The 18,251-nt window shown below is 49.2% G+C and overlaps 1 protein-coding gene across 2 annotated transcripts in view; it reads right to left on the bottom strand.

The window, feature by feature from the left end:
- Positions 1–1,462: 1,462 nt before the first annotated feature.
- SPRED2 (sprouty related EVH1 domain containing 2) overlaps positions 1,463–18,251 on the bottom strand; it is a 112,202-nt gene continuing 95,413 nt past the window's right edge. For both annotated transcript variants that reach the window (XM_032873767.1, XM_032873768.1), the window contains exons 4-6: positions 18,046–18,110; positions 4,323–4,472; positions 1,463–2,309 (exon numbers count right to left, since the gene is read on the bottom strand). In XM_032873767.1, the coding sequence (XP_032729658.1) occupies positions 1,644–2,309; positions 4,323–4,472; positions 18,046–18,110 (881 nt within the window). In that variant the 3' untranslated portion in view covers positions 1,463–1,643. The remainder of the gene's footprint in view (positions 2,310–4,322; positions 4,473–18,045; positions 18,111–18,251) is intronic.

Raw genomic sequence — 18,251 nt, 5'->3', positions numbered from 1 at the left:
CATTCCAAGAAGGGAAGCATGGCTAGCACTTTCCCAATACGATTGGCAGACTGGAAAAAAGTCCCTTTCCTTGAAGACTAGCTGTCCTGTGTGCAAAAGAGAAGGGATGGGTGGGGGGAGTGGAGATACAGAGAGCAGGCCATGCCCTCAGCTGGCAATTAGCACAGGAAGATCATGGAGGGAAGAAGAGCCAGCCTTGACAAGCCTGTCCCCTACGGTCTCCGTGACGTTCTGATTGTACTATGCTAGGTACCACTCTTTGCTTTTCTTCTTTCTGCAATGAGATTTGGCTACTCCTTGCAATATATTAGAAAAATACTTTTTTCCAGCTAATTAGAAGCCTCCTACATGGCAAGGCGACAGATAGACCCAGACTGCTGACCTAACCATCTGTGCACCCAAACTGGCAAGTCTGGGATTGAAGATGTAGGAGAAAGACACTTAGGCATTGGAAGGGTTTTTACATATGGCCTTGTTTTTTTTTAATCCCCCCAAGTATAAACGAAGAATTTGGTGATGTGAATTTCAGTTTAGAACAAAAACAAAAACAGAAACCTATGAACAAAATGCAACCCACCACTCTTCAGATTTAGGACATTTAAAATGCACCCCTCCCCCAAAATAGGGGATATGGGAGGAAGCTCCTTTGATTTTATTTACCACAACCTCGGTGTTTCTCAACTGGAACTCTTTGGAGAACACGGGTGTGTGTATGTGTATGACTCAACTATTTCATTTGCAAAACAATGAGCACAATTTCTTAGTGTTGTCTTCTAATATTGCTAAATTTTTAGAAGTGGTGGGGACACAATTTTAAGAAAGTTCTATTTAAGGGGTTACAGGGGAGGCTCTCAGAGACCTGAAATCCCCCCTTTCTAGGCGTGGTCCATGAGGATGCAATGCGGTTTAAGGAATTTTCCTGATTCACACAAGTTAATCTCAAGTTAAGGCTCAATTCTCAGTCATTTCATGGATGAATTTGCATCAGTAAATGATTGACAGATTTCTGGGGGAGGGCAGAGAATGAGGATGCGCTCCAGATAGAAACTGCAGCTTCCTTGGGAAATTTGGCTTTCCAAAAAGTTAAAGCGATCTTGTTTTGTGGGAGACGTTTGTTAATTAGCTCACCTCCTATACATAATCCAACTGCAGGTTAAAATACTTCTGGTGGGGTTTCATCACTCTGACATTACCTATCTGCAGGAACCCAATGCTCCTTAGCAACCGGCAAGCTGAACCAAGAGAAAGGAGTGGCTGGAAAAACCAACTACAAACCCCACCCCAAACCAGCAGTCCGACTACAGGCGCCTTTGCACTGGAAGAGGTGGGTAGGAAAGACATGAAATCAACGCATGTATAAGACAGATTGATTACAGATCGTTAATAATACACGAGTGTCTGTGCGGAGGTTCCTTTCCTTCCAACACTGTGTGCGTGCGTGTGTGTCTGATGCAGAGGGGGGGGGGGGGGGGGGGGCGGGGGAAAGTGCAGAGTCCACCAGGCGGGCTCCCCAGGCTGGAATAGCGCCTCAAGGTACCAGGGAGCAGGGAAGAAGGTGAGAGTATGTCGGACACAAGTTTCCTTGTGGCTGTGGGAGGAGGAGGAAGAGGAGGAGGAGGACTAGGGGAAGGAGGGAAACTGAGTCACACGGCCGCTTTGTGCTTCCCCCCGCAGCACCTGCACATCACTCCGCAGTGGTAGCAGGCCCGAAGGGGCAGATAACAGCACATACAGGGGGCCAGGAAAGACAAGGCAATAAGAGCCATCCACCGGAGGCAAAACTTCTCGTCACTAGTATCGCACGAGCACGGGTCTGTATAGTCTCCCTCGGGGTCCGACATACAGTGATAGAGCATGCTGTCCGCACACCACATACAGCTCACGCGGCGGATGCAAGTTCTCACGGAGTCGGGCGCGTCCTGACAGTGGCCCCTCCGGTTCTCCTCGTGGTTGAACATGTCCCTGCAGTACTCGCACCGGGAGCGCTCGCCGTCCTCCTTCCGCCGCCGGGACTTGCCCCGGGACGGCTGGGTCTTGATCACGCCGCCCCCGCGCCCTTTGGGGTCTTCGCCGAGCCCGAAGTCCGAGGAGTCCACGTACGGGTAATTGTAGTCGTGCTTGGGGACCTCGCCCTTGGCGAAGCGCACGTACGAGTCGGCGTCCTCCGACGTGTCCGGGGACTTGCCCCTCACGGGCGCGTGCCGGTAGTCCTCGTAGCCCGTCAGCCAGATCTTCTCCCTCGGGTTGATGCGCACAATCTCCTCGTCGTCGTCAGGGAAGCTCACCTGCCGGTAGGGCCTCGGCATCGGCTGCCCCGGGTGAAAGGAGACACTTTTATAGCAGCGGCAAAAACAACCCCCCAAATCCTCCACTGTGTACCTCTGGCCTTGACGAAGGCATTTCTTGACACAAAGATCGGACCCAACCTGGAATGAATGAACATCTCCTAGGTCGAAGGTCCTGCAAGTTGTGACTCGCCGTCCACTCCTGGGTCAGAAATTTTTTCCTTTTGCCAAGGTACTACCATACACGAGGGGACTCGTAAAAAGGGACTTTGAATTTTTGGAAGCTGAACACACCAAGAGGGAGAAGCAGAATGTGAAAGGCCTCCCTGAGCCCCTCTCTCTAAGGTGACGGTGACAGCCCTCCTGATTTCTAACAGCTTAGATTAGCACCTGTGTCTGTACAGCGTGTTCTCTTTTGCAAGACCAGCTTTTCTCCCAGGGGGAACAGAGAAGGACAGGAGCACACTCCCTGTTACAAGGGTGGCCTCTGTGGGTCTCTGTCTGTCTGTGAGAGCTGCCTACTGGGTCACAACATGAAATGCATTTTGCACTGTGGGTCATGTTCAGAAAAGCAAAAATGGATACGAGGAGCTAGGGTATGGGGTCTCTTGTCATCTGGCTGGGAAGCTACAGGAGTGCAGATCGGGAGGCTGACTGCCTGGAGTCTGCATGTGGCCAGGGTCTCACAGGTGGTGAGGGGCAGGCTGGAATGTGAGCTGGGGTAGGCCAGACCCAGAGCCTCACCCCTCCCTGCCTCGAATTCTCCCAGGGGCTACAAAGTCCTCTCCGCAGTGAGTCCTACTCTGGCGTCAGGGAGGCCCTGTCCATGGGGGCAGGCACTGAATCTGTAGTTATCAATCCACTTGATGTCCTCTGTGGATGAAGTCTTCTTAAGGGGTGAGGAACACGGCTCTGAGGGAAGCCATTAGAGTAAAATTCGGACTTTGGAATTTATTAGCACGTATCTAAGCCTCAGATTCTCTATCACACAGGTATGGCTCACACCTGTCTCCGTCATCATCAATCTAATACTGTCACAGGATTTATCACCTGCTAACTAAATTTGTCCATCACTCTCACCAGACTGTGCGCTCCTTGAGGGCAGGGACCATGTCTCGCATACTGCCAAATTCCTATTAGATTCTTGACAGAGTTCCACAGACTTTGGAAAACCATAATCTTATATAGATCAAAACAAATCCTGGGAGCAGAACAGGCTTTGCTAATTATTTTGCAAAGTAAGGAGTCAAAAGGTCAATTCCCAACTATAGGTACCATAAAGTGATTTTTAAAAAGAGTATTTTAATGCCAAAATATTAGGAAGCACACAGTAAGATTTTTTTTTTTTTTAGGTTTCTATCAATCTAGCTTTATGTTGAAAACAAAACAAAACCAAAACCCTTCACTGCCCTGTGTTCCTTTTTTCCTTCTCAGAGCAGACTGGTGGCCACATCACCCTCCACGGGCACCAGTCCATGTCCCACAGTTTGGGAACCTGCTCTGCAGAACAGCCGCCTGGTAAATATTTGTTGAGTTACTGAATTCCAGACTCCAGCTACATCTCCCCAAGCAAGCCTGGGCCTGCAGCCTGCGATGCCAGGGTGCCCGAGCCAAGCAGACAGCATTCTTTAGTCCTGATCCTGGCTCTGGGCTTTCACACCAAGCCAGGAAGCCCTTTGCACAGAGGAACTCGGGGGGCAGCGCAGCATGCTGGGTAAGCACATGCTTGCATCTGTAACCTGTTCTATCAAGGACTCTCTCTAAGCCCTCAGCCTTCTCCTCTATAAACTGGGGATGCCGAGGACGTGCCTTGTGGGGTCATTTGTAAGCATTCGACAAGCTTAAGCACAGGAAAGGTTTAGCATGGGGTCTCGCACACAGAAAGCTAAGTAGGCATGAGCTGCCACCACCACTGTCAATATGGAGAACAGAGGATGCCTGGCCGTGAGCTTTGGGCCACATGGAAGGGGAAGGGGGCTGTCCCAGAATCAGCAGCTGCCCACTCCGTGCTCTCGGAGGAACCAGAGGGTTGCTCACCTGTTCAAGGTGACAGTGGTCCGTGGGGTATGAGTCGTGGAGGTGGCCCAGAGTATAAATCCTCCTGTGCTCACAGGATGTGGGAGAAGAGATTGTCCGAGTAGGTTGTTCCCTCTTCTGGGAGGAATTAGAAGAACTGTCTGTAGCTGTCTGTTTAGAGGGAGGTAACCCAGAGTTAATTAAAACAAAAACAAAAACCAAACCCACATACCCAAACCGAACACACCATCTACCCCCACTTGTGGTGTCTTGCTGGACTTCCCGAAATCTCGAGTTTATCTTGGCTGTGGGAGGCAGAAGGACCCCTAAAGGGCCAGATTGTCTAAACACGATGTGGCTGGCTCAAAGGGCAGAGAAAACCAGCCACCCAACCCTGGAAAGCTGGGTTTTCTCAAATGTGGGAGCAGTCACTAGGCTTCAGGGAAAGGGCTTGCTTCATCAGGCCTTCTGTGAGTGTGTCCCAGTTTGATCAAAAATGGTCACCTCACTTGTAGCCCTGGTTGCATGGGACTCTGGTGTGCAGGGGAGATGCAAACGGGCAAAAAATCAAATCCAAATGTTTCTGTGTGGAGCTAATACCAGCCTGGGAAAGTCTCAGCAATAAGGATATCTCAAGGGTATCATAGGCATTGGCTTTCCTGGAAGAAATTTTGTAATTTGGGGTTGAAGGCAGGCCTGGGGGGGGGGGGTGGTCACTGTAAGCCAGTGGAGGGGAGGGAGAGAAAGAGAGAGGGGATTGCACAGAGAATGAAGGCCACTGTCTGTTGGTGGTGAGAGCTGCTCCCCCAGTAGAGGTGATGGGTTCAGGCTGGAGGCTCTGTGAGTGTCTTTGGAAGGTGATCACGTATTGGGATGGACTGTGGCCACCACCCTTGAAAGCCAGGAATCCTCAGAATCCCCTCCTCCCCTGGCTCCTCAGAGTCACAAATCCTTTTCTCTCCCAAATCAATGAAAAGTTATTTCTCATATCTAGGTGTCTTATTTTGGGAAAAATCAAGAACTCCTCCTTGGCTCTTGCTTCTCAATGTCTTAATTCCCTTGCCTCATTTGCTTATTTATCTCTTTATCTTACATGTTGTTTTATTAGCGTTGTATATCTTTTTGGGGGCAAGGTTAAAACAGACTTATGAAAATTACTTTTATACCCTCACTCCCAACTTAGAAAGTAATACCTGCCCAGTAAAATCGGACCAGTATTTAGGACAAAGATACCCATATTCCCATTATGCAACTTAATTACTGTTAATTTTTAAAACTTGGTGGACATGTGCAGCACCTCTTTGGAGACCCAACCCTTCAGATTTTTTCCCTCTAATCCTGTTTGGTCCAAGTGATGCAGAGCTGATGCTGTTTCTGATCCCTCAACCCAGAGTGACTAATTCGGATACGGATTCACGGTCCTTTCTGACGTAATACGAAGATTTTTCATGGAGAGGTCAGAAAAGATGCTGTCTTTATCTTGGCAGTTAAGAGCTAAGGGTCCTAGAAGCCTGGAATCCTGGTGAGGGCACAAGGGAAGAACCTTCTGAGGAGGACGTGAAGCCAAACCAGGGCAGCCGCCCCCACAGACGCCATTTGAGCTTCTGGATCTCGTCAAGCCTGAATCCTGATCTACCTTAGGCTGTCCCGAAGGTGTAAGCATATTGCCTTGGGAACTTCAGCCAAATGCGTTGGCTTCATCACTGGGGCACACCTCCCCCTCACTTCTGCTCTCCCCCACCTTGGCAGTCCTGCCCACAGCATTCTCTGCCTCTCCTCACTCCTCTCCACAGCAGTGCAGTGGAACTGGGCACACAGAGTCTGCTACTTCTCGACCTCTTGGGAGCCACCCAACTGACAAACAGCACATGCCGGCATCCACTCTGGGGATGGTGTGGTCCTCTTGGAGGCCAAGAGCCCACCCCACTGTGGGAAGCTGTGGAGATCAGCGCCCCTGAGCTTTGGCAGGGCGGGTCTGTCCAATTGTTGTGTCTCCCCACCTGAGCTGTCTGCTTCCTGCAGATGTGGGCCAGAACAGGTACCATCACTCTTCATGCATTTCCTTTCTTTTCTCCCCCTCAGTACTTCAGGACTTAGAGAAGAATTGCTATTTACCCCTCAAATCCCAATAACTGAAAGCAACCTAACGGATACACAGGAATGCTTACTTTCTCCCAAACTCTGTCCTGTCTTCCCACTCTCACCTGCTCTTTCTTCCCATCTTCAGAGGTACTGACTACCTCCCTCTTTTCACACACGGGTGGTTGTAGATCAGACAGAATTAAGCCAAGAGTTCGTCCCTGTCTCTGGCTGTCTGCCAGGCCCCGGCTTGTTCGGGGGTGGGGGTGGGTAGGGGGCTGGTACGCAGACGCAAGCAGAGCCCTGGCTCCCATTCACACACAGGACGGCAGACTCCAGGCCAGGCAGGGTCCTGCCGACCCGACCAGGGCAGACAGCCACTGCAGAGCTGGATGGAAATGCAGCCCTGATCATGCCCGGGGATGGAGTGGGTGCGGGGAGTCCATACACAGCACTGATGCTTCTAGCCCCTTCCAGCCCTTTCCGATGCCCGCTCTCAGAGGGGTTTTGCTGAGATTAACTTGAGCACAATCCCTCCAAGTAAAAAGATGCACCCTGCTTTAGGCAAACCTAGGAGATAAGGGGATGACCAGTCATGATACAGAGGTTTCTAAAGAGCTCAATAAATACTTCCTGAATGAGTAGGTGGGGGCCCTTCAGTGTGAGTCAAATCTCAAGGGTTAAACTCTTAAGCAGCACCACACATGACAGTCCTCTCTCCGGACAGAAGCTACCCGTGTACGGAACACTGATATGCACTCTGCATCGCGGCCAGCTCTGTGTTAATCATCTGTTCGCCCTCCCCCACCCTATCTCCTGTGACCTATGTCCAGGTTAACAATGTGGAGAAAGCCACTCTGAGCCACGAGGCACACCCGTGTTTTCCTGGTGCTCATCAGCCAACCAGCAGTGCCACCTCTGATGCACCCATCCTACCTCCCGAACCCCGAGCAGCCTCTGCCCGCTGCACAGTCCAGTGCAAAGCTCCCTGGACACTATCAGAGAACGTGAGACTGAGCAGAGCTCAGCAGAGCTCATTAGATGAGTATCTCCTCATCTAATGACAGATTTGTACAGGGAGCAAGAGGGCCAGAAAGCTTTGAAGCATGTCCACAGTTCACGGCCTCCTGCAAGCAGAGCTGAAGTCCGTGCCCGGACTGCTGGGGGTCTGTCTGGACTCTGGCAGGGAGAGCATGAGAGAGTCTGCACTACAGCCGCAGCTTATTCCAGATCTAGAGTATCAGCCCTTGCAGGCAGTGAGTGTGACCTACAAACAAAAGCAATGTACTATCAGGGCCCCGCCAAGAAACAAGCGGGAAAAACCTTTTATCCACATGTACCTTTTTTAAAAAAAATTTAAGTAATCTTGCTGCCCAATGTGGGGCTCAAACTCATGATCCTGAGATTAAGAGTCACAGGCTCTACAGACTTAGCCAGCCAGGCACCCCCTCCATAGGTCCTGCAGAACCGACTCTCCCACAACATTGCTTGTGGTTCCCACACATGCTGGAGAAAAGCAGCTACACACACACACACACACACGCGCGCCAGATTCTGAACGTCTGTTATTTGCGTGCACAAGTGAATGACACCGACCGACCGACCAATCGGACAGTGTCACCTTCACCTCGAAAAGACTGGCTGTGTTTTAAACTCCCTGTGCTCCCCAGGGGTTGTCTCTGTTGTGGGTTTGAGCTCAAGCAGAACAGAGCGGAGGCTTCAGCAACAGGCCTCCCTACCTCCAGGGACAGGGAGCCTTCAGCACTGCACCGTGGACGGCGAGGGCCAGCTCGGCTGCTGACGGGCGGAGCTCCTGCGTGATGGGACTCAGCAAGCAGAACCCCAGCACCTGCAGATTTGCTTCTGAAAAATCTTGCCTCTGGCTTTGGGCTGGACTCTGACTCAATGTCCGTGCCCACTGTTCAAAAGCCGTCCAATGGAGAAGTTTGCAACCTGACAGGGGGCGTCGAACCACAGGAACTCGACAGAGTGTTCTAATGCGAAATGACAAGGTCTCAGCTCAGGAAATCATCCTCTAATTAAAAGCTGTGTGATTCTGTTGAAGGTAACAAGCTCTGTGTGGCCTGGTGCTGAAACCCTCTAACGGGGGAGAACGCGGAGACAAGACTTTGGTTAAGGAAGAGCCTAGATGGAACAGGAAGGTGAGAGAAGGAATGAGAGGAGGGTGGGAGCAAGGAGCAGAGGGTACGAAGACGGAAAAGTGACCACTGCCAATCAGAATCAAGAAAATAGAGACACGAGTGGCCTGATAGAATGCACTTGGATTACGGCACTCATTCCTTCCCCGGTTTGGGTTGGGAGCTTGCTGGGATGTGGGCTCAGACATGCAAGGTGATGCGGCGGGGGCAAGGCCACGTGGTTTCCATCCCAGATGGGCGGAAAACCCAGACCAAGCCTCAGATGAAGAGAAAAGGAGGTGCAAGGTTACCAGTGAACATCTAATAAAACTCTTCAGAAAGAGCAAGCTTCCAAGGGCCAGACTCTGCAGACATAAACTGTACTTATTTTGAGAGTTCAGATATTTCTTGTAATTCCCTAGAATTTAACAACTAATGAAAGAAACATACCAGAGCTTCAAAACTTGATACAGACTTTTCTTCTAAGTGACTTTAATGTCCCGCTATCTGACAATAATCACAATCTGAAGTACAAAAGATACTTCGCTGAGGCTGCCTGGTTTGGGTGGAAACCAGAATGAACGGGGAAAGGAGAGAAAAGCCAAGTCTCACGTTAAACCTGTGGCTGGCTCCCTTCCGCACGGGCATATTTTATAAGACAGCATTTCTTACTCTTGGAACCTCAGCCATTCTTCCCTTTTCTTGGGTTTATCTGGAAGTTCCTGAAGCACACTCATCTGTTCGCATGCCCTGGGTCTGGAAAGTGCTTTCTTCATTTGGAAGGCTGACCTCTTTGACCAAGGGAAGCTCAAGGAAGGGAGGAGGGAAAGCACCAAGAAGCCAGAGCAGCTGAGGGGGCAGTCTGCTTCAGTGACCCATCCTTGGATGGAATCCTGGCTGTTGACCAATGGCTTTTTGGGGCATTCAGGGTGGGTCAGACTCTGCATTTCAAAGTGGAACAAGTGTTTTCAAGGCTCTGTGCATCCCTTCAGCTCCCCTTGAGTTTCCTGCTAGATCTTTGTTCTTCCAAAAGGACGGACCAAGGCAGAGGCAGCAGCAGCAGCAGTAAACACTGCTTATGGGAAAGGACAGAGAGGACAGATGTGTCCGGGGCTGTTCTTTCAAGGACACTTGGAACTACTGAAGAGGCACCTGGAGCATTCTACTCCATATCTGCAACTGAGAGGAGGCTGGCAACTGGCAATTTCCTTCTCGGTCTTGGGGAGAGAAACAAATGGGATGAACCCCACCTTCAGGAAGGCGGACAAGGGCACCTGGGTGGCTCAGTCATTAAGCTTCTGCCTTCGGCTCAGGTCATGATCTCAGGGTCCTGGGATCAAGCCCCTCTTTGGGCTCCCTCCTCAATGGGGAGCCTGCTTCTCCCTCTTCCTCTGCCGCTCCCCTGCTCTCTCTGTGAAATACATAAATAAAATCTAAAAAAAAGAAAAAAAAAAGGAAGGCAAACAAGGATAGTCACTTCATCATCCCCGTGTCCCAAGACACACACGAGCTGATAGAAGGAAACACACACTGTAAGGAGCCAAGCCCAAGGAGCGAGAACACCAGGAGGTTAAGAGGCCGACGTGTTTTAAGTGAGGCCTAGAAAAATGAAGGTAAGAAATGCTTAAGGAGCCAGGCCGTTCAACACCAACTGCACCGTATAAAGAGAAGTGATGCCAGGTTAGGCCAGGTGTCTCGCACAAGCTGTTTAACCTCCCAGGGCCTCAGTTTCCTTGTGTGTAAGAAGAAGGAGAAGCACTAAGTGATCTCCAAGGTCCGAGGGAGCTGTGGGAGGGCATGTGTAACCCTCCCCCCTCCTCTTAAGAACATTAGACGTCCAAGGGGTTTGACCAAGACTGTTGCCTCCCTGATTGCGGGGGGGGGGTGGGGTGGGCGGGGGCGCCACAGGATTCCTTCAGATTGATGAAGTAGAATTCCTGCCTTGTCTGCAGATGCTGCTGCTTTACATTTTTAAAGGAGGCTACCTAGTAGTTATGACCACAATTTGTATTATTTTTACTGCAATCCGCCACCAAAATAGATCTCAACAGCTGATGCAACCAACGCAATATTCGACCTTCTTTCCATTGCAAGGGCTTCTCATTTTTTTTTTTTAAAGTATGTACACACACGGGCTCTTACATGGCCCCAGCCAGCAGGCAGTGTGGGTCTACGAGGCAGCTGCAGGAACAGGGGAAAGAGCCGACTTTGTCCCTAGACTCTAGGACATTCTGCTCTCTGGGACCCAGAGGATAAAGTGAGCATTCTTTCATTGTGAGGAAAACAACAAAAACCAAATTCCTACTCATTGAAAAAAAAAGTCTTAGGTTTCTAAATTCTCAAGTTAGGTGAAATTTTGCTACAAAAGGAGAGGACTCTGATATACCCCCAGCTTGGCTTCCTGGGAAGGGCTGAGGGGCTGGGAGCTGGAAGGCGGGGTTTCAGGTATCCCTGAATATGCGCCCTATGGGAAGGAAGAAAACGGAAAGACTAGTATCCCGCCAGCCACAGCTTAAAAAGATGAGAGGAGACGCATGTAAATGAAGACAGACACAAGTGGGAGGGCTAGCAAAATGCCTTTGGGCTTCCTGAAACCTAGAGCATTTCAAAGCTTTTGTTTGAGCCTTAGACGTATTAATTGCTTTAATTTAGCCCCTGTAGGTAGTTCGTGTGGAATAAAAAGATCCTCCCCTTACTATGCAGTGTGAGCTTGATACTTAATCTCATTTAGAAGACAAAGCGGCTCCCACCCATCTTCTGAGACCTTCCAGCCACCCCATACAGGGCTGGGCCTTGGCCAGCAGCAGTTTGGGACGCTGCTTTCTGGGGTCAACCACAAAGCACACAGATGCCCCTCCACCACATTTTTGCTTTTCTTAATCAGCCACCATACTCATCAGCTTCACTGGCTAAGCTCTATAGAAGTAGCTTACATTTTGAACCTATTTTCTCTTTTCCAAAGCCTCTCTCCATCCCACTCTGCCCAATCCCTTGACGGCAAAGGTAGAGACAACAGAAAATGTTTGAGTCACTGATCACCTAAGAGAAACGGGGGCTTCCCAGCAGAGACGCCGGGAACCTCAGGCCTCAGTGAAGTAGTCTGGAGCCCAGGCACTCCTCGGAGGGGCCGTTGGTTAGGAAGCTACTTTGCAATGAAGGGAATCTGGCTTATCTAATAGGTAGAAACTTATGGAATAAACATTTCCTTTTCTTAAAACTCTCTGAAAGGCGGCAGGCAGATGTGAAGTTTGCATTCTGGGTGGGCAGGGTAGGGAGCCTCGCTGATATTATCTGCAGACAGAGAAGTGTCACTATGTGGCTCACAGGGTGGCTGTGAGGCCTGAGTGCGGTCACATACATGAAAACCCAGGGCCCATGCCAGGGGCAGCCCCACACCACGGCGCCTCTCCTTCCCCTCCCCAGGGGTGGCAAACAGAGGCTCAGAGGAAATACATTCGCCTTCACGAGATTCTGCGATCAGAGTTTACTACTAGCAGAACCAAGTCTGGAATGCAGGCCTCTTCTGCCCAGCTTCCAAACTCCAACACTTGGAGGTCACCCACCACTTCTCAGAAGATCAGTAAACGAACCGCACTCATTACAGAATTAGATTTGCCTTCAGTCTTAACATCTGTTGGGATGGAGTAGGTAGAAAAAACTTCAAGAAAAGGGAAACGTGGCGTCCTGTACTTCTCCCCCCACCCCCCATGAAGCCTTGGTAACTACAAAATGCAATGAATTCATCACTTTCCTCCTTAACTCAGGAATGAAAACAAGCACAACTTGCAAACCCTCAAAAGCCCATCTAGGACAAAACAAATTGCTTCTCAGTACTTCGGTTTCAAACACTTGCTGTAGCCACAGTTTACAAAACACCTGGGGTGGCTGGGTGGTGCCTGGGATGTCATTAGGGACAACTGCTCTGAATAGCCAGAAAGTAATAAAATGCAGCTTGTAGTAAACAGGATATCAAGGGTTCAAGCATAGGGCATGAGGAAGGACCAAGTTTTCCAGTCTAGGCAAAACATGGCTGGAAGCGGATGGTGTTCTAAAAGACAGGACATTTTTCCTCTGTAAAGGAGGGCTACCTGCCTGAAGTATGATGAAATGCCAAATGTAATCCAAATACCAGCCTTCTTCTGCTGGCTTCTAGGTGAGAATTCAGACCCACGCAAAATGACGTGGATTGCTCCTCTCAATTCGGCCAAGCCGAGGGTACACACGTTAATCTCATTCCGGGTGCACAGGGGAGGAGTGATCTCATTACACAGCATGGATGCCTTTAGGCACTAAGGGCTGCTGAGGAGGACTGCCCGAATCCAGAAACAATACCTAGGTGGTGGGAGTAAAAACCTAGAAGGCAGGGGAAAAAAATCAAGACCTTATATAGGGGAGGCTTTCCTCTGGTTAAGCTTTGACTTGCTATTCTGGGGACCTCTGGGCGGCAACACTCAGGAGGCTCCCAGTCTGTCCCATGAATGGGCCACGCAGGGCATGGCTCATATATTTATCCTCTTTTTGCTCCCCTGTCCAATTTGGGTCCCAGAGAGCCCCAAAATATAATGCCTCTATTTGGTTGTTGTTGAAAAAATAGAACAGCTGAAATATCATAAATATAATTATTCAACAGAGGAAGAGAAAAATAGCCGTGCTGGACCAGAGGGGCTGGAGGAGGGTGTTCACGGCTCCTCCACTATGAACTGGCCCTGGGATCCTCAGTAAGTCACCCAGTCGACTCTCAGCCGCTTCCACAACTGCGGCTGTAAAATGAGGCGAATCCTATTTCATTTGCCAGAGGAAGCAGGCTGGCTCATGTGATACGAACTCAAAATCCCTTCCAATTCTAAGACCTGTAATTCTAAGGAGCTGGAATGTCTACAGCTAACCTCGCCTCCCCCGCAAGCCAAACATTTCCAGCTAATTACCTGCACGGTGGACACACTGCTTCCTAGCACCAGGCAGAGAAAACAGCGGGAAGACGCACACCTCCAGCCGCAGACCTCAACGGGTGTTGTGTCTCTTTACGTCTTTAAACCCCCAATGTGGGGGGACCAGGATCGCCGGGACTAGGGTGTCTCTCCATTCCTTGAACCCCCGGCCCTGCTCCGAGAAAAACCCAGCACTCTTTCTTTTAAAAAAAATCAACACACATGTATCATTTCCTGTCTCCAACAGCAGTTTCGCCCCTCCCCATCGATGCTCGAGCACCAGACAGAAAATACTCTTCCAGTTCTTGTGGTTCCTTCTTCTGGTGCCTCTCTCCGTTGTTTCCAATGCCATGTGGTTATATACAACCGTTTCCCAATTTGCAGATTTAAATATTATTTTAGGACTTATTATGGAAGAAGACTTAAGCTATTTCATACACCCCCAAGTATCTGTCTATAATGCAAATATTTCCCCTAATCCCCAAGCTTTAGAGCCAGAATCCAGCCACTCAGCACAATGACAGCTGAAGCAGCGGCAACACCTGACCGTAGATTCTAGATCAGCCTGCTCTAGAAGTATGTATACGTACAGCTGCGTTCTCCCAAGAGCACATTAAAATTATCCTTGTCTATTTACGAAGATTCTAATAACAATTAAAAAGTGATCGTAGACTTTGGCAGCAGTAAATAAACCACTAGGTTTTAATGGACCCAACCTTATGGACAAGGGAAAATTCTTCATTAAATGGCCATAAAACCCAGAGCCCTTCTAGTTCTCTATGGTCCATTTTTCCTACTTCTCCTCTTGTAGGCTCTGAACCCTTTGGCCTCAGAGTCTTCAACTGTAGGGAGCTCAGAGAAAGTGAGTCTGAAGTTGGGGAGCAAACCAGATCAGCTTATTCACGGAGCTAAACTATTCCTATCTCAGGCTGACAATGGGCCTCCCCTCCGAGATAATGCCAAAGCAGGCGTCTTCTCTGCAAGACAAAAGTACAACAGAAGGAACAGACTCGAGGGTCTTTCCATTCTGTCCTTAAGTCTCCCCAAAAATGAAAGTCTCCCAGAAATGAAAGAAACTAAAAGCTGTCAGGGGCATTAACAAGAGTGTGCCAGCTCTTAGCAATGCCAAAAAAAAATCCTGTTAAATAGAATGTTAACCTTTCTTGTTGTCGTTGCTTTGCATTTTTTGCATTACTCACCTTCCAAATTTTACCAAATATCTCAGGTCTCACACCTGCATATTTAATGCAGGGCACGGCCATGCCATGTAGGGATTTGTGTTCACCTGCGCCAGTCACTATAACTGCGGTCCCCATGAGCAGAGGGGGCCAGGATGAGACTGTGTTGCAAGGGGGAGGGCCAAGAAGCCACAGGAGCAGTCAAAAGCTTCCAGTGAGCAACAATGCTAGGAGCTCTGCTCCCATTTGTAGATTCAGCAGAAAACACAGCTAGAAAAACAACCAAGCATCCCTCAAGATCACCCAACTTTGCATCGCTCCCCCCGGATAACAATACGGCAAATGAATAAAATATGCAAACCTATGACTGTTAGCCCCTGTATCTGGGGTTCAGACCACCTGTTTTATTGAGCACCTTTTAGAGCAAAGCTTTACAGGGTTGCTGAGACTGTACCAGTGAAATGTCCTGCTTTTAATTAGAGGAAGGTTCATTTGTTCGGCAAATAAAAAATTTAAAAACAGAAAAGGGCAAGCTTCCAAATGGCAAGACAGAAATCACCAACAGAGTGCTTTGGAATTTTAAAGGAGACAAAACAGCTATAAGCAATGGGAGGGAGAAAAAGGATACACGAACGAATCAACAGCCCAAACTCAGAAAATCATCGGGAGTCTATGCTGGTGGCAGTGGAAGGGAACGGAGTGGCAGGGGGACCCCGAGAGGGTAACGGCGCTGGCGAGTGGCCACAGATGCACGGGCAGGGTATGTGTGCGTGTGTGTATGCACACACATGTGCATGAGTGCACATGCCAAGCAGGACATTAATTTTCCTGAGGAATTACAGCACAGTTTCACAATCCTGAGGAGTCAGGAGGACAAGCTGGTTTGGGGGAGAAGCAGGACAGCCAGGGAAGTGTGAGCAGGGACAGCCCATGCCTGGTGAGTGCCCAACGGCTCTGGGGGGGATTGGGGTCTCTCTTCCCCGACTTTATTTCCCAACACAGAACACACATCAGCATACTGTCCACAATGGCCTGTGCTCCTTCTATGCCGAGGAAAACCCCTGGCTCTAGAGGCAAAGATAACCTCCTGGTTCCTCAGGTTAGACCCATACACACGCTCTTCTCCCAGAAAGCCCTCATGGTTCTGGTCCATCCATAAGTTGTTTAGAAGGTCTTCTTGTCATGTATACTCTATCTGTCATAAATGAGTTCCAAATTCTAAATGTCTGTCCTATCAGTGAAAGTTTGAGAACACAACAAGCTTTGGGAAGCTGTAGACTCTATAAGGAGTCAACACGCAGCTCCTGTCCTGGGCTTCAGCTTTTGGGCGCTTCACTTACCCAGGGAGGAAGCCCCTGACGACCCTCCCCAGCCTTCCAGGGGATGAGTTCCTAACAGTCAAAGCACTGAAGACGAGGGCTGCCCTGGGGAAGGGAGCTGCTGTTATTAATAGGCCCTTGTTTGTAAACAAACGGAATGAAGGCAGACAGACACCGGGCCTGCCTGGAATGCAGCTCCCTGGAGCTCCTCCTCCACTGAGTATCTGGAAACAGCCCTGCTGTTTCCACACCTCCTCCTGGGCATCCGGCACCACCCCAGCGCAGCAAGTCGAGCCCCTGTGGATTAGGGGATGAAACCAGGAGGGATGCTGGCTTCCATCACCCCTTTCCCTCTTGCCCTCTCACGATTCTATAAATCACTTCTGGCAGGTAGCTGGGAAGCAGCTGCGAATGACAGTTTCGCTCTGGAGCACAGGAAGCCACCTTTTAACCCGCCTGCTGTTGTTTGTCTCTTGAAAAAACGTGACAAAGGAACAGATGTAAGCAACATGCCAACTGTTGAGAGGGTCTGCTCGGAGCACTATAGGAAGCCTGTTCAGCGTCCCAGCACACCAGGCGCTCAATGGAAAGACAACTGAATTCATTTCCCGACACCCCTACCTACTCATGCCCTGGTCCCCTCAGGCAACTCGCCACACACATCCCTGCTTCTGCCTTCGCGCGTGCTGCTGCCCAGCTTCGAAGCCCCTTCCTGAGCGGTGTTCAGAGGCCACTGAGAAACAGGTCAGCCTCCCCTCCTAGAGGTCTTCTCTGACCCCCAGGCCCCTGCCTATAGAGTACCCTGGTCAAGAATACTTTCCAGTCAGGGCCCTTCCACGGGTCAATCCAAACCGTCCTGTTATCTCCATGAGGACTTGAGGCACACTTTACACACCTCTGTATTCTCATGATGAGCGCACTGGGAAACATGTTTAAAGGGCTGCAGCCAATATTTAAAAATATGAAATAAAAAGAGCTAATGAAAGATACTCTCGGGGTAAGTCAGGAACTAGGAGGGAACTACCAGATGATTATTACAACATTCCTATTAATTTTTCTAGGTATAGTAATGATGTTGTGTTTTGTAAGAGGATGCCTTATGCCTAGAAGATGCATGCTGAAGTATTCATAGAATTAAAGCCCTGAAGTGACTTACTTTCAACTGGATTGGCCAAAACCAAAACTGAAACCACATGTGTGCGTGCATACACATGTGTACAGATAAAGCAAATGGGGAAGAATGTTTCAGCTGCTGAATCTAGGTTTTCACTGTGTTCTTCTTCTAATTTTCCTGTGGCGCTTTAAAAGTCTTGTAATAAAAAGTGGAAGGAAATGAAATGGAAGAGGAAAAAAAAAACAGAATGCAGAACACGAAGTATGATCTGGTTTCAGGTGTCTACAGATGTGCTTTTGTGTCGCAGGTTACAATGTAAATGTATTTCTTCCTGTGGGTCAAGACCAAGAGTTTGAAAATGCTGCCCTACAGCTTTCTCGCTGCACTAAGCATACTGCAGGCCTGCAATGGACTATTTGTTAATTAATGTCTAGAACCACAGGACTTCAGTGCAGAAGCAAGCTGAGAAATTATTAGGTCTCCAGTTATATCCTATTAACTCAAGCTGTGTCAGACTATCCAAGCCCTTTCCTGTCTTTGCATGTGGGCTTCACCTCCACTCAGGCCTTTCTTATCAGAGATAAGAAAATCAGATAAGAAAAGCCTTCAGGCCTTTCTTATCAGATGTTTAATTACTCCTCGGAAAGGCTATTCTGACTTTCCCCGGGGTGCCAAGGAGGGGTTAACCCAAGACTCTGAGTAGGGTGATCAGGTGTCCCGGTTTGCCTGGGCTTGAGGTGTCTCGCAGACCGAGGGGACTCTTAGTGTTAAAACTAGGACAGTCCCAGGCAAGCCAGAGAGCTGGTCGGTGACCCTGGATCTCAGGGAAGACTGCATGAGAACCTTGGACAGATCGGGGACAGCTCTTCCTCATGGCATCCCAATGGCGACAGCAAATGCCAGACTGCGAAGTGTCTCCTACACCCTTAGAGCCTCTCTCCGATTATTCACTAACTAATCTGGAAAGCAAAGGGCAAAGGGAGCTTACTGTGAAGACATCATCATCGCCAAGCTCTGCTTCATTATGGATGGTGGAAGATGATGTGGTTGAGCCTAAAAAGATTAAAAAAAAAAAAAAAAAGTAGTAAGACGCATTTCCAAAGATGATAAGTCAAAGTCAATCATTTAAAAAATATATTTTAACAAAACCACATTCCATTTCTTTTGAATGTGAGTCATCAACAGAAATATATA

Source organism: Lontra canadensis, unplaced genomic scaffold (genome assembly GCF_010015895.1).
Source record: "Lontra canadensis isolate GAN:19392208 unplaced genomic scaffold, GSC_riverotter_1.0 scaffold50, whole genome shotgun sequence".
Taxonomy (NCBI): domain Eukaryota; kingdom Metazoa; phylum Chordata; class Mammalia; order Carnivora; family Mustelidae; genus Lontra; species Lontra canadensis.
Note: the sequence above shows the minus strand (reverse complement) of the source record. Positions and strands in the feature narration are given on the sequence as shown.